Below are 12826 nucleotides of genomic sequence, written 5' to 3'. Positions count from 1 at the left end.
TCCAGCTCCAGCTCCAGCTCCAGCCCCAGCCCCAGCCCCAGCTCCAGCCCCAGCTCCAGCTCCAGCTCCAGCTCCAGCTCCAATTCCAGCTCCTGCTCCAGCTCCTTCTGCCACCCCTTCTGCCACCCTTTTCCCCCCTACCAAACTAGTAATAAAGCAGGGTGGAGGCGGAGCTTCTGTGTCCTGGTCCAGCAGCTGTGCCCCACCTCCAGCTGCAGCAGGCAGGCTAGTGGCCAAACCCACCAGCCAGAGTGCCTCGTTCAGTCGTGCTCCAGCAGGATCATCCTCTTTCTCCTCTTCCTCCTTCAACTCCCAAGCGACTGATGATGACGATGCTCTCCCGCAGAGAACCAGCAAACCGCCTATGAAGACCTACGAGGCTCGCAGTAGAATTGGCTTGAAGCTTAAGATCAAGCAGGATCAGACGGGGTTCAGTAAGGTGGTCCACAACACTGCCTTAGACCCAGTGCACACACCTCAACCTCAGCAGAGCAGCCAGTCCATATCCCAGCCTCAGACTCAGCCTCAGTTCGAAGCTGCTGTACCGCACCCAAAGTCCCACCCTTTATCAACTCCTCCTCCTACAGTCATCAGAACTCAGTCTCCCGTATGTACTGCTTCTTCTGCCTCATCAGTCACCATAGCAACCACTCAGTGCAACCCGCCACTGAGAGGTAATGTTCCCCCCAATGCAGCTCCATCTTCCTCTACCTCCTCTCATTGTTGGTCGTCCACCACCTCCTCCTCCTCCTCCTCCTCCTCCTCCTCCACTCAAATGAATGGGACATTGGATCACCACGATGTCGGTGGGGTCAAACACAATTCTGCCTCCACTGCCACTCCCTCACAGACAACCTGCCGTCTCCCCCTTCGGAAAACCTACCGGGAAAACATTAGTCCCCGGGTCAGACCTGGTGTCCCAGGGGGAGGAGATGAGAGTTTATCGTACCCCAGACCCACACCATCACCCCCCAGGCACGAGGCCTCATCTCCTCCCTCAGAGCGGACAGTGATAGCCAGTGTGAAGGTGGAGAAAAGAGGCAGGGAGGCCTCACACACTCACACAGAGTCAAGCCACGAAACGGGCTGTTTAGACAGTGCAATGCAGGGGCTGGACGAAATGGATGAGGTGTTTAACCGTGGCATCAAAACCACACAACACCATCATCTCCCACAGCTCCTCGACAGGGAAGGGGCAAAGGAGAGAGGGGAGGAGCATACAGACCAAGAGACAGATGTAAGTAAATACAAGAGGGCGAGTGGAAAAAATAGACATAGGGCAGGTGGGACATTCAGAATGGACCAGCATGCCCCTGGGCCACCCTCTCCGGAGTCCTCCTTCACACGAGACTCTTTGCTTCCTGCCAAACGCTGCAAGTCAGACTCCCCTGACATGGATAACGCCAGCTTCTCCAGCGGCAGCCCCCCGGACGACTCTCTGAACGAGCACCTGCAGTGCGCCATCGACAGCATCCTGAACCTGCAACAGGAACCCTCTGCCCGCGGGCACCACATTAAAGGGGGCAACAGCAGGTCCCACCAACACCAAAGCCAGCGCCCAGGGGGCTCGGCAGCCTCATCCCACAGACCCTCAGTCCCACCCTCCTCCTCTGCTTCCTCATCCTCCTCCTTGGCCCAGCACCCTCAGGTCGGTGGCCGTGGCCACAATGGCAGCCTGGTGCCCCAGACTCAAAGCAGATAACAGCCCCTCAGCCCCAGGCTGGACTGACAAGGGGGAGCTAAGAGACAGGTTTGGAAGCAGGAGAAGGGGGGGGGGCACTGTGAAAACAGTATCACTGTACTACTCTGCCTAGCTGTGTTGGCTTTGTTTGTCCATTTGAATTGTCCAGACATTTCTTTGTCATTTACAGCCTGAGGTAGACCTGTTGTTGAATATGGGAGTGTGGTCAAAGGTAAAACGTGTCTTTGAGAATTGCAGACTTGAAGATGCCTGGCGTTTTGTATGTGTTCTCTCAGCCCAGCTCGAGTAACAAGATGAAATTGTCAGAGGCTGTTGTTCTCTATTTCTTTCTTCTTTTTTCAATTGTGATCTTTTTTTTTTTTCTCATTCAGTATTCATACATTCCTTTCATGTGGCCTGAGCACCAGTCTCTATCCACAACGGTTCATCTCCTGGATTACACAGTGTCCCAGTGAGCATCGGGCAGCTGTATTAAACAGTTCAGAAGTCAAAAAACTTTCTTTAACTTGGCTACCTGCAGCTAAGAGGAAGAAGTGAATACAACCAGGTTCATACTGTAAAACATCACAATACATACAGTGTCTTCCTTTACCAACCGAGTTTGATTCTCTCTTCATAAACATAATGCTGCCCAACAGACAAACAGCACATGCTAAAACAATGCAGTCCACCTCTATCAGAAATACGTTTGTCCAGACATTACATAAACCTGAAGGCTCAGTTACACTGCTCACAAGACAACTGCTCTTTGGTCTGTGATTGTCAAAATCATTTAGCCTCAGCCTCCATTATGCCTGCATTTTGAGAAAATCCTTTACTCAAATGATGAAGTTGTTTTCCTTTTGACTGCTCTTGGACTCTTGTCAAGACGTAGATGAAGTGTTGTAAAGAAATTTAATCCTTTTCTGCTTATAACGATTTCCAGGTTCTTCTTTTTCAACCACACCTCCACACACACCTGCTCCCTGGTTGCTTATAATGCCAGGTTAGGACTTTATGCATTTCAGTCAGCAGAGGGCAGGCCAGTTTTAACTGTTGATTTTCTGTGTTCTCAGTCTGTCTGTTTATCTTTCTACCACTGTATCCCTGCCTCCTCCCCGTGTGTGTGTTTTTTTGTGTCTTTTTAAAGCCTGATGGACAATTCAAACACAAACGCAGCACAAGCATTGAAATGGAAAAAAAGGAACAATAATAATGTACAAAAAGACCGTAAGAGAATTTGAAGTATAGTATTACAGATTAATTTTGTATTGTATTTATTGTGTATAATGACACTTTTTAAAAAGAAATGTACATTTAGTAAAACTGTAAATTAAACCTTGCTTCTTTTATGAAACATTGCAGGTCCTCTAGTCATTTGTCCATTCTTGGTCTCCAGGGTACATTCGATGACTAATGATAACCGATGAGTACTGTATGATAGAGGAGGCTGTGGTAATGGTGACGGCGGTGGGGTGTGTTCCCTATCAGACAGCCAGCAGGTGGTGCATGGAAGTGGAAAAGTAAAGCGGGTTTGTGTGCTTCATGGCCTGAAGAGTTCAGAGTTTGGGAGGAGCAAGAGAGTTTACACTGATGAGGGAAAAAACTCACATCTGTAAACGTATGACATGTTACAGTAAGTTTAGTAGAAAGGAAAAAAAAATTTTAAAACATGGAGGTGTTGGAGGTTGCAGCTGGGAGGGTGCAGCATGAGGTTGTGTTTATCATTCAAAATATGTATAAAAAAAGTCAAGTTATGTCATGTTAAAAAAAAAAATGACTCCACCCAAATTATTTATTCCCAACCCCCCCTCCTCCTCCAGGTCCACGCCCTCTGACCACAGCGCTGCTCATCCCTGCCCTGAGCAGCAGTGTTAGTGCTGCCCACATTGTTGCCAGGCATCCCTGGAAGAGGAGGTGCATTAAACTGGGAGAAGCAAGCAACGGGAGAAAAAAAGTTAGGCTTAGTGTGTCTTAGTGTTTGCCTTGTGCTCTTTCAGCAAGCAGAGTAAGGAGCCTCGCCAGATCTGGAGCTCATCTGAAATGAATTAAACCCTGAAGAAGAACGAACCTCTGTAATCTAGCTGCGTTGGCGCTCCACTGAGGGTTCCTATTTGCTGTCAGAGGTACACCCATGCATGTAGCAGCAGCTCCTCCAAGAGACTGACTGTTTTTGTCTCCTCAAGTCAAAATATTTTCCAAACTCCAGAGGGCAAGTCTGGAGAGAGGGAGAGACCAAGGTACTTGAAGAAGTCTGCTTTCTCCATAATAACTTGGTAAATACTCATTTTTTTAAACTTTAAATGTGACTATAATTATCAGCTTGTATTTTAACCTTTACTCAAAAATTGTCAGGTTGTGATACAGTACAGAAAACTGAGCCTTGGTGGTATTTCATGAGTGCAAAGATCACAGCTTAGCTTCAGAATGAGTTAAATGGAAAACTTTCTGACTCTCAAAAGTGTTTCTAAACAGTTTTTTTCCATTTCTTCATTTGGATATTAAAGTATGACTCCCCTGATACTTGTTGCTCCTGCATGTTACATTTCTTGTTCTAAGTCCAAAACTGTGTTGCAATTGTGGCGCACAAACCCACAAGGCATTTTCCACCATCCTTAAAGATAGAAAATGATCCCAGAGACATAACCAAACCTTTGATTCTCATGTGAAGCCTGTAAAGCAACTTTTACTGGCACAGTACTTCTGTATGTAATGGCGGTCAAATCAGATTTAATGTCTCTCCTGTAAATCTCCAGGGTTCGCCATTTTGCCAAGGACTCTTTCCACACTGGTCTTGTGACATGTCAGAACTGTGTTGCCTATTCTCCCTAGGGCAGATATTTTTGTCATCCTTGTTTAAATGGGATTTCGAAGAGAGAAGCTCTCCACAGATGAGTTCATGTCTGCTGATGCGTGTCTCACTTTTGTGCCTTGGTGTCAGCCTGCTTCTAATAATGAGTTGTGCCCTCAATTCCTAATCCAGTGTTTCTGTTTATATAGGGGAAAAAAGGATTTTTACTCAAGGGTTAAATTTGTTTTTCCATCTATAGACTACCCTGTACAAGGTCTTTTCCTTACATGAACAATTGAACCATGCACGTATTTCATGTTCCACTGAGAGGAACTGCAGGGGATAAAAGGAATGTCTTACTCATTTCACTGTAAAGAAATGAGCTGTGCCTGTGCAAATCCTGACGCAGGGTTGGGTTTGCAAGTTTTCCAGTGCGAACACCAACTTTTTCCAGGCATGCACCGACAATGCTTGGCAGACTCCTGGTGGGCTGAAGCTTACTCCAGATTCCACATCCTTACTCTAAATTGCGACTTTGATTTCCAGATTCAAGGACACTAAAAGTTTTTTTCTACCTGGATTAATCTCTTTTCTTCTGTTTGGATTAATCTCTTTTCTTCTGTTTGGATTAACCTCTCATTTTCTGTGCACATTTCAGGGGCTAAAAGTCATCACTGTTTTCAAAGGGAAAAAAAACGGTCTTCAAACAAAAAATCAGCCCTATCGTTCCTCTGTGTGTTTGCTGAGGAGGTTTCGAGGACAAGTGAGCAGCGTTCACATAAATACAGGAAACACCTGAAGTTCAGCCAAAGGAAATCATCTCCAAACAACTGACACACTCTGACACTGATTTTTGTAAGAAGCTTCATCATCTTGTTAGTCAATCAATATGTCTCGCTGGGGGCGAAAAAATGTGAAGAAGGCGCCTGAAGTGATCCGCACTGTGACAGAAGGGCTCAAGTCCTTGTATCGTAAGAAGCTGCTGCCTCTGGAGCAGTACTATGGTTTCCATGACTTCCACTCTCCCAGTCTGGAGGATGCAGACTTTGAAAACAAGCCGATGGTGCTGGTGGTGGGACAGTACTCCACTGGAAAGACAACATTCATCAAGTAAGACATTACAGCTCTGCATCAAACATTTGTTCACTGTTACATTATGTGTGAGTTTATTTAAGTAAATGACACTATGTGTGACTGACAGGTATCTACTGGAGCAGGATATTCCTGGAAGCAGGGTAGGACCTGAACCTACCACTGACTGCTTCACTGCCATCATGCATGGGGAGGTAGAAGGAGTCATCCCCGGGAACGCCCTTATTGTAGACCCCAACAAGCCATTCCGCAAACTCAACCCTTTTGGAAACACCTTTCTCAACAGGTGAGAACAGGGTTTTTATTCACAGTGTATTATTTAATGATTCCACTGAGAGAGCCAGATAGATATCAGTATGAAATGAGCAGACCAAGTGAGAGAAACCACAGAGGGAAAACAGGGAAAGAGAGATAACAGAACGTTTTTTAGCTCTTTGGAATTTCAAGTCCTTGTGCCAAATTTCAGAGCAGGGAGGCACTTGCCTTATTTGTGGAAAAACTGAGAAAGGAGGCGATATCACCCGAGGGGGTGATGAAAGCTAATGTACTCAGACAGGAACTGCAATGTACGCAAGTTCAAAGACGAGGTCAGAGGGCTCCACAATGCCTCCGGGGGCAGACACAAACAAATGAAGTCACAGACTGTGCGAGGTTTAGGAAACCTGTAAGAGAAACCTTAACATTGAAATTCTTTCTTCTACTCTGTTTACTGTCTGGGCCGCCAGATTTCTGTGTATGTTTTTCCACTGAAAGAAGTCACATGTTTCACAATAAAGTGCTGTTAGCTCCTAGAAACAAGAACATGCATGCCAGTAGTGATAAAACACAGTGCTACAGTTAACTGGGCTCTGTAACATGACATTTCTGGTGCCAGTTTCCCAGAAGAGTCCCTCTCTCCTTCTGCAGGGTGTGTTTGTGACCGTATTTGCGTGGTTCCTTTTGCGTTGACTTCCTGTTCTGAGAGCCGGAGGGCTCGTTAAGCTCATAAGCCACGGGAAGTGGTGTTGTTGTTGTAAGCTGCACATCGTTAGCAGGACTTATTGTTTGATTTTGGCAGAAGTGGTCATTTTCCTTCAGGAAGCCCAAAGCAATGAGGGGCTCGCTTTTACACAATGGCCTGCAATGGGAGGGGTTGGGGGTGTGGAGAGGGCAGCTTCCAATCTGCTCCCTACATCACATTGGCTTTTTTGATAAGAGTTAACCATTTTTCACATGATTTAGATTCTTTTCTTCTGCACCGACAGTGTTTCAAACAAAACCTGACCTCTTTGAACTTTCTTATCATCGTTTATGAGACCTTTCTCCTGTCTGCTGATAAAAACACCAGGTTCCAGTGTGCCCAGATGCCCAACCAGGTCCTGGAAAGTATCAGCATTATTGACACACCGGGGATCCTGTCCGGTGCTAAGCAGAGAGTGAGCCGAGGTGAGAGAGGTACCAAAGGTAAGGAGAGGGCATGGGGGGCCTGCAGAGACACACCTTCCCTGAACATCGGCTCACAAACTCATCTCCTTGGCACGCCTGGCTAACTCATGGGACCAGTTCGCTCCGTCACAATAACATCTGGCATCAGGCAAGAAAAAAAACCTAGCAGTACACTGAGCAGCCATAAACTCATAATCAGGAACAGAGATAGTACAGGCAAAAATTTTGTCAGCGCATCTGGAGGAATGTACTGTTGAGAAATAACTATCATCATCATCTCACAGTAGTTTTTCACTTTTCTATTCATCCACGCTTTAAGTAACCCATTATTACTTATGTCAATCTGCATGAGCAACTAACGAAGTTTTAAAGGGTCGGTGCATCCAGATTATGAAACACATCTTTCCTCACTTAGCACTGGTGGTATCTCGCAGATAGTTTTGGTTGTATCTGCTGAGGTTTTTGAAACATCCATCTGTGAGATTTCCGCCACCACCCCAGCACAGTGGAGGTGACTGGAATGCTGTGGTGCTCGCAGTGTTGAAAAATTACATCAACAGGTCTTCACAGAATGAGCGTTCCAGTTCTTCTGGAGAATCTGATATATTTCCAAGAAGTGGTTTTAATGCAAACTGCTCACAGGGAAGTTGGGTGGGTTATCCGGAGTAACTGGGACATCGTTTTTAAAAAGATTATGCTGTTAATTTATTTTTTTTTGGTAACACTACAGTAGTCAAGCCAAGTCAATTCAATTTTATTCGTATAGCGCCAATTCATAACAAAAGTTACTCTCGGAACTTTTCACATAGAGCAGTGTCTGACCGAACTCCCTTATAAATAATTTACAGATGACCCAACAGTTCCCACCATGAAGCACTTTTCACATTGGGTGACAGTGCGCAAAAAAAAAGGGAAAAAAAAAAACTTCCTTTTAAGAAGCAGAAACCTCGGACAGACCCTTCGGCTCTAGGTGGGTGGCAGTCTGCCTCGATCAGTTGGGGTTAGAGAGAGAGAGAGACGGGGGTTGAGGGGTAAAGAGAGAAGGACAGAGACAAAGGTGCACAAGTCAAGTCATGTCAAATTTTAATTATATAGCCCAAAATCACAATTTGCCTCGGGGCTGTACAATTTAAACAACATTCAACACACTCTGTCCTCAGAGTTAGGCTTACCTCAATTTGGGTAAGGAGAAACTGCCCGACAAAAAAACAGATACTAAATGGAAGAAACCTCCGGAAGAGCCACAGAGGAGGAACAGGACGGACAGACAGGCAGACAGACTAAAGAGTGTACACGACAAACCAACAAAATGACTTTATATACGAATTTTGATGACACAATTTCTTATACATGAAGATTATAACATATATATGAATAATGTAGATCCAGGAGGCCATTAAAACAAGTTCAGATGGCGCAGAGTGAGACATACGCCCTCCTCTCCACCTTTAACTTCTGAAAGAGGCACGACCACATGCAGATTTGCATCAGTAGTCCATTGAAAGAAAATTCAGAGATAGATACCTAAAAAAAACGATCTACATGGCTTTACCTCAGGTTGTAAGTGAGAAAATATGTTTTTTGTAATTTGGGTGAAATGACCATCATGGTATGATCATGTTCCTGGATCTAAATCAGACTTTTATACTGGTATTCTACATGTTAAAAGTCAAAGAATTGTTGTGGTGTTTTTCATAAAAGTGAAGCCCTGGTGTGTGAAGGTGGGTTTGACAGATACAGATAAGAGGTGTGAAGGGTTTGTGTCTGTGTCGACCTTCTCCCCTCTCCTGCCCGCTTTTTAAAAGTTTTGTTTTGTGCACATTTCGGTCCATGGCTATGTTATTATTCAACCTCTTTCTATTCAACCAGGCTATGACTTCCCAGCTGTGCTGCGCTGGTTTGCGGAACGTGTGGACCTCATCATCCTGCTGTTTGATGCCCATAAACTTGAGATATCAGACGAGTTCTCCGAGGCCATTGGTGCCCTGAAAGGCAACGAGGACAAGCTGCGTGTGGTGCTCAACAAGGCAGACATGGTGGGCACCCAGCAGCTGATGCGAGTGTACGGTGCACTCATGTGGTCCCTGGGGAAGGTATTTAACACCCCGGAGGTTCTGCGTGTCTACATTGGTTCCTTCTGGTCAGAGCCCCTGATGGTGGCAGACAACCGCAAGCTGTTTGAGCTGGAGGAGGAAGATCTGTTCGCTGACATCCAAAACCTTCCTCGCAATGCAGCTTTACGAAAGCTCAACGATCTGGTCAAGAGGGCACGTCTGGTTAGGGTGGGTTTTTTTGGCACATCAATGTGTTAATTAACCTAAATGATGCTCTTATAGTGTTAGTTGTTTTAAAATCTTGGTGGTAAAAACCGTTGCTATGCTTTTCTTAGGTCCATGCCCACATCATCAGCTATCTGAAGCAAGAGATGCCTTCTGTCTTCAGGAAGGACAATAAAAAGAAGAATCTGATCTACCAGCTGCCAGTTATTTTCTCTAAGATCCAGCTGCAGCACAACATCTCTGCTGGAGACTTCCCAGATTGTGCTAAGATGCAGGTTAGTCTGATTGTTTTGACTACATCTGGGAGGCAACTATTTAATGTATGTAAATCTACTGACTGGCGCATTTTTATCCATTTTTTAAAGGAGCAACTGATGGTCCATGATTTCAACAAGTTCAAAACCTTGAAGCCTAATCTGATGGCAGCCTTGGATGAGTTGCTGTCCGGTGACATTGCCAAGCTGATGCCTCTCCTGCGGCAGGAGGAGCTGGAAGCAGGTGAGCAACTAGGCGTGCAGGGTGGAGCCTTCATGGGGAACCGTGCCGGACCCTTCTCCGAGGGTGACCCCTTTGCAGAGGAGAACGGAGAGGGATGTGAGGAGGAGGAGGATTGGGTGGTGACCAAAGACAAGCCCAAATATGATGAAATCTTCTATAACCTCGCTCCCAATGAGGGGAAACTGAGTGGCACCAAGGCTAAGGACTGGATGGTGAGCTCCCGCCTGCCCAACTCGGTGCTCGGTCGCATCTGGATGCTGTCGGATGTGGACCACGATGGCATGCTGGATGATGAAGAATTTGCCCTGGCCAGCCACCTGATTGAGGTCAAGCTGGAAGGCCATGGTCTACCCCCTGAGCTTCCCACGCGTCTGATCCCGCCCTCCAAACGCAGGCAGAAGGGTTCTGATGCATAGACATGTCACAAAGTCCCTGGAGCTGAGAGAGACTCTTCTCTATTGGCTGTCACACTTATGCTACTGTTTGTATTTGCTCTTGTTTTCCCCCCCAGACCCATGTCAAATTGTTGACTGTAATGCGTTCAACGTTTTTCCTCTGAGACGGATTTTGGTCTAGCACAATGGAACATATTGTATTAAAGAGTAAGTCAATTATTTGAGAGTATAGGGCTTTCTGCAAAAGAGTAAGAAGTCACATGGGTCTGGTTGCTTTTCCATTTGGCTCTTCAAAGTTTGCTTTTTATGATGAGCTTTTTAAAAAATATATCTACTTGTGTTTGCTGAGAAGAATTAAATAAAGGCTGGCGAGCAGTATTCAGCATTTATTTGACCAAATAAAGAGTGTTCTGTATTAAATCCTTTAAATTCAGCCTTCCTTCAGACTAGATTGTAGCGGCGCAGTATTATCTGATCATTTGTAGGATTATGCCATTGTTTTAGGTCTGGTCATTCCACTGAGGGTCTCATCTGTATCATTTATAGCCTTTTAAAATCAAACTGGCAGCGCAAATCTAATAATCTGAATGCATTTCACTTTGATGCTTTACATGACACACTTTTGTGCATACACTTTATATATTATTTTTGTAACTGTTGCTGTTGTTTTGTATGTGCAGGAGCAAGACCTCAGTTTTATAAAAAGAACAGGATATGCTGAGATCAACTTTTCAACTAGACTGAATGATTGACATATTACTTACTGACTACTGTACACAGCTCCACCAACTGTTCTTTATGGTAACTATTATTATAACCAAATAAAATTCCCTGACTGTGTCTCGTCTCTTTTTGTGACTCTTTTGTAAGTTTAAAAAAAAAAAATCGACAAAGCTCGAAGGAGTCGGTAAACACTGAGCGACTAAAATGTCTGCAATTTAACATAAAGTACGTGATACTAACAGTTGAATTCATTTAATTTGGAACTCTTTCAACAAGATTTTCTCTTCTATCAAGCTCACTTGGTTGCTCAGTGACAGACCAGATAAACAGTGAGTCACACTCTCCCCTGCCAAGTACCCATACCACCATTTTCCGAGGCTCTCTCCCCTCATTCCCACCATCTGAAGCAGTCTCTCTTGCTCTCTCTCTCTTTGACACACACACACACACACACACACACAGACACTGTTAAATACAGTCCATCCCCCTTCATCCATGTTTAGGTCTTCTAGTTTTGGCTTTTTATCCTGTGTAAACTGTGCGGTAAAAGCACAAATATGTATTCTGTGTAAAGCCGTGTGTGTGTGTGTGTGTGTGTTTCACATAAGGTTTTCCAAGGTTTGCAGAAGAAGGGGTGGCTTCCCCGCCTCCCCGCCTCCCCGCCTCCCTGTTCCACTCCTCCATGGAAAGAAACACAAATGAGAAACAGAGGCAATGCAGTCCTTTCCTCCCTGCTCTCTGGCTTACAGTGACTCACATGTGAAGAATGTGGTAGGCTGGCCCAAGAGTTATTAATATCTCCTTTCCTAGGGTCCGCTAACTTTCCTCAGGCTCATGCACAGGATCTAGACACTGTACCTTTATGAAAGGCTTAACAACATCCCCCTATTTGGAGAATTCCTGCGTTGGACCTGCAGCACACCACACCCTCTTCTGTGTATCTGTGTGTGAGAGAGAGAGGAGGGAGGGATATGTGGAAATAAAGTTATGTGTGAAAATTGTTTGGCTTCTTGTGTATATTTTCATGTCATCACTAGCATTTCCATTTTAAAGAGCAGAATATAAAAACAGCAGTTTGAACAATGCCCGCCTGTTAGATAATTAGGCTGTGCTGAGTCATAAACCATCTCCAACATTTGTTTGCTCAAACTGAGCTTCACACTGCTGCCACAGCAAGCGGGGTGAAGCTTGCAGGCCGGGCCCCGGCTACAGCCGAGGATCCCCACCAACATCAGACATCCCCCAACAGTGAAGCTTACTCAACGAAAACCGGGGTCTCCGTATATACGTCACTCTGTGTTTACGTGGGGAATTCCTCACCAGTGAACCTGCCCTTGGTAGAAAAACTGAGATCATCAACTCTGGAGAGGGGTGACATCTGGTGGACACGAGACTCCTGGAAACTTTACACAGCAGTGTCTGACTGTAGGTGGCAGCCTGGAGGGAAGCAGCTGTGTGCACTGAAGGATAGGTTCACAGTTTTTATAAGTCTGAATGTATCGGTATGTATGTGGAAAAAGCTACTGGTGATGAAGAGATTCAGGATGTGGCTCCAAAATCTAAAGTCGAGCTTTTTGATGTTCAGCTGAAACTAATGCGAGGCTTCAGCAGTAACTTCATAATAACTGTAGATTTTCACCTTCCACCTCTTTTGGAGTTTTATTATTAAGGGATCTCTTTATATAAGGACATAAATATATAGATATGACACAAATCTACATTATATTAATGTATTATATCTGTGTATACATGTATATCTGCTCCGTCATCATATTATATATACATATTATTATTATTATATACTGTTATTAACCATAACTATATCATATCATCAGTACTATTACCATCATCTTGCAACTACAACTTCTTTGCACCTTATCTACCTATTTATCTTTTTTATCTTTTCTATCTAAGTATTTTATTCTATTGTTGTATATTATTG

General features: G+C 44.8%; 2 protein-coding genes across 10 annotated transcripts in view; both read left to right on the top strand.

Annotated features, from left to right (window-relative positions):
• The window catches only part of bicra (BRD4 interacting chromatin remodeling complex associated protein), a 12859-nt gene extending 9821 nt beyond the window's left edge, over positions 1-3038 (top strand). For all 8 annotated transcript variants that reach the window (XM_035680627.1, XM_035680630.1, XM_035680626.1 and 5 more), the window contains one exon: positions 1-3038. In XM_035680627.1, coding sequence (XP_035536520.1) covers positions 1-1702 — 1702 coding nt within the window. In that variant the 3' untranslated portion in view covers positions 1703-3038.
• A 506-nt stretch (positions 3039-3544) lies between these two features.
• ehd2b (EH-domain containing 2b) lies at positions 3545-11001 on the top strand. Of its 2 annotated transcripts, none has more exons than XM_035680631.1 (7): positions 3545-3957; positions 5131-5582; positions 5674-5850; positions 6892-7007; positions 8859-9271; positions 9379-9543; positions 9634-11001. In XM_035680631.1, the coding sequence occupies exons 2-7, from the start codon at positions 5362-5364 to the stop codon at positions 10180-10182; spliced, it is 1641 nt and encodes a 546-aa protein (XP_035536524.1). In that variant the 5' UTR covers positions 3545-3957; positions 5131-5361; the 3' UTR covers positions 10183-11001. The 2 variants fall into 2 exon arrangements, with proteins under 2 accessions (XP_035536524.1, XP_035536525.1); XM_035680632.1 differs by having other exon boundaries at positions 3546-3957; positions 6892-6989.
• The last annotated feature ends 1825 nt before the right edge of the window (positions 11002-12826 follow it).

The sequence above is a fragment of the Morone saxatilis genome, unplaced genomic scaffold (assembly GCF_004916995.1).
Source record: "Morone saxatilis isolate NCDOM2014 unplaced genomic scaffold, NCSU_SB_2.0 Contig8, whole genome shotgun sequence".
In the NCBI taxonomy this organism is placed as follows: Eukaryota; Metazoa; Chordata; class Actinopteri; family Moronidae; genus Morone; species Morone saxatilis.
Note: the sequence above shows the minus strand (reverse complement) of the source record. Positions and strands in the feature narration are given on the sequence as shown.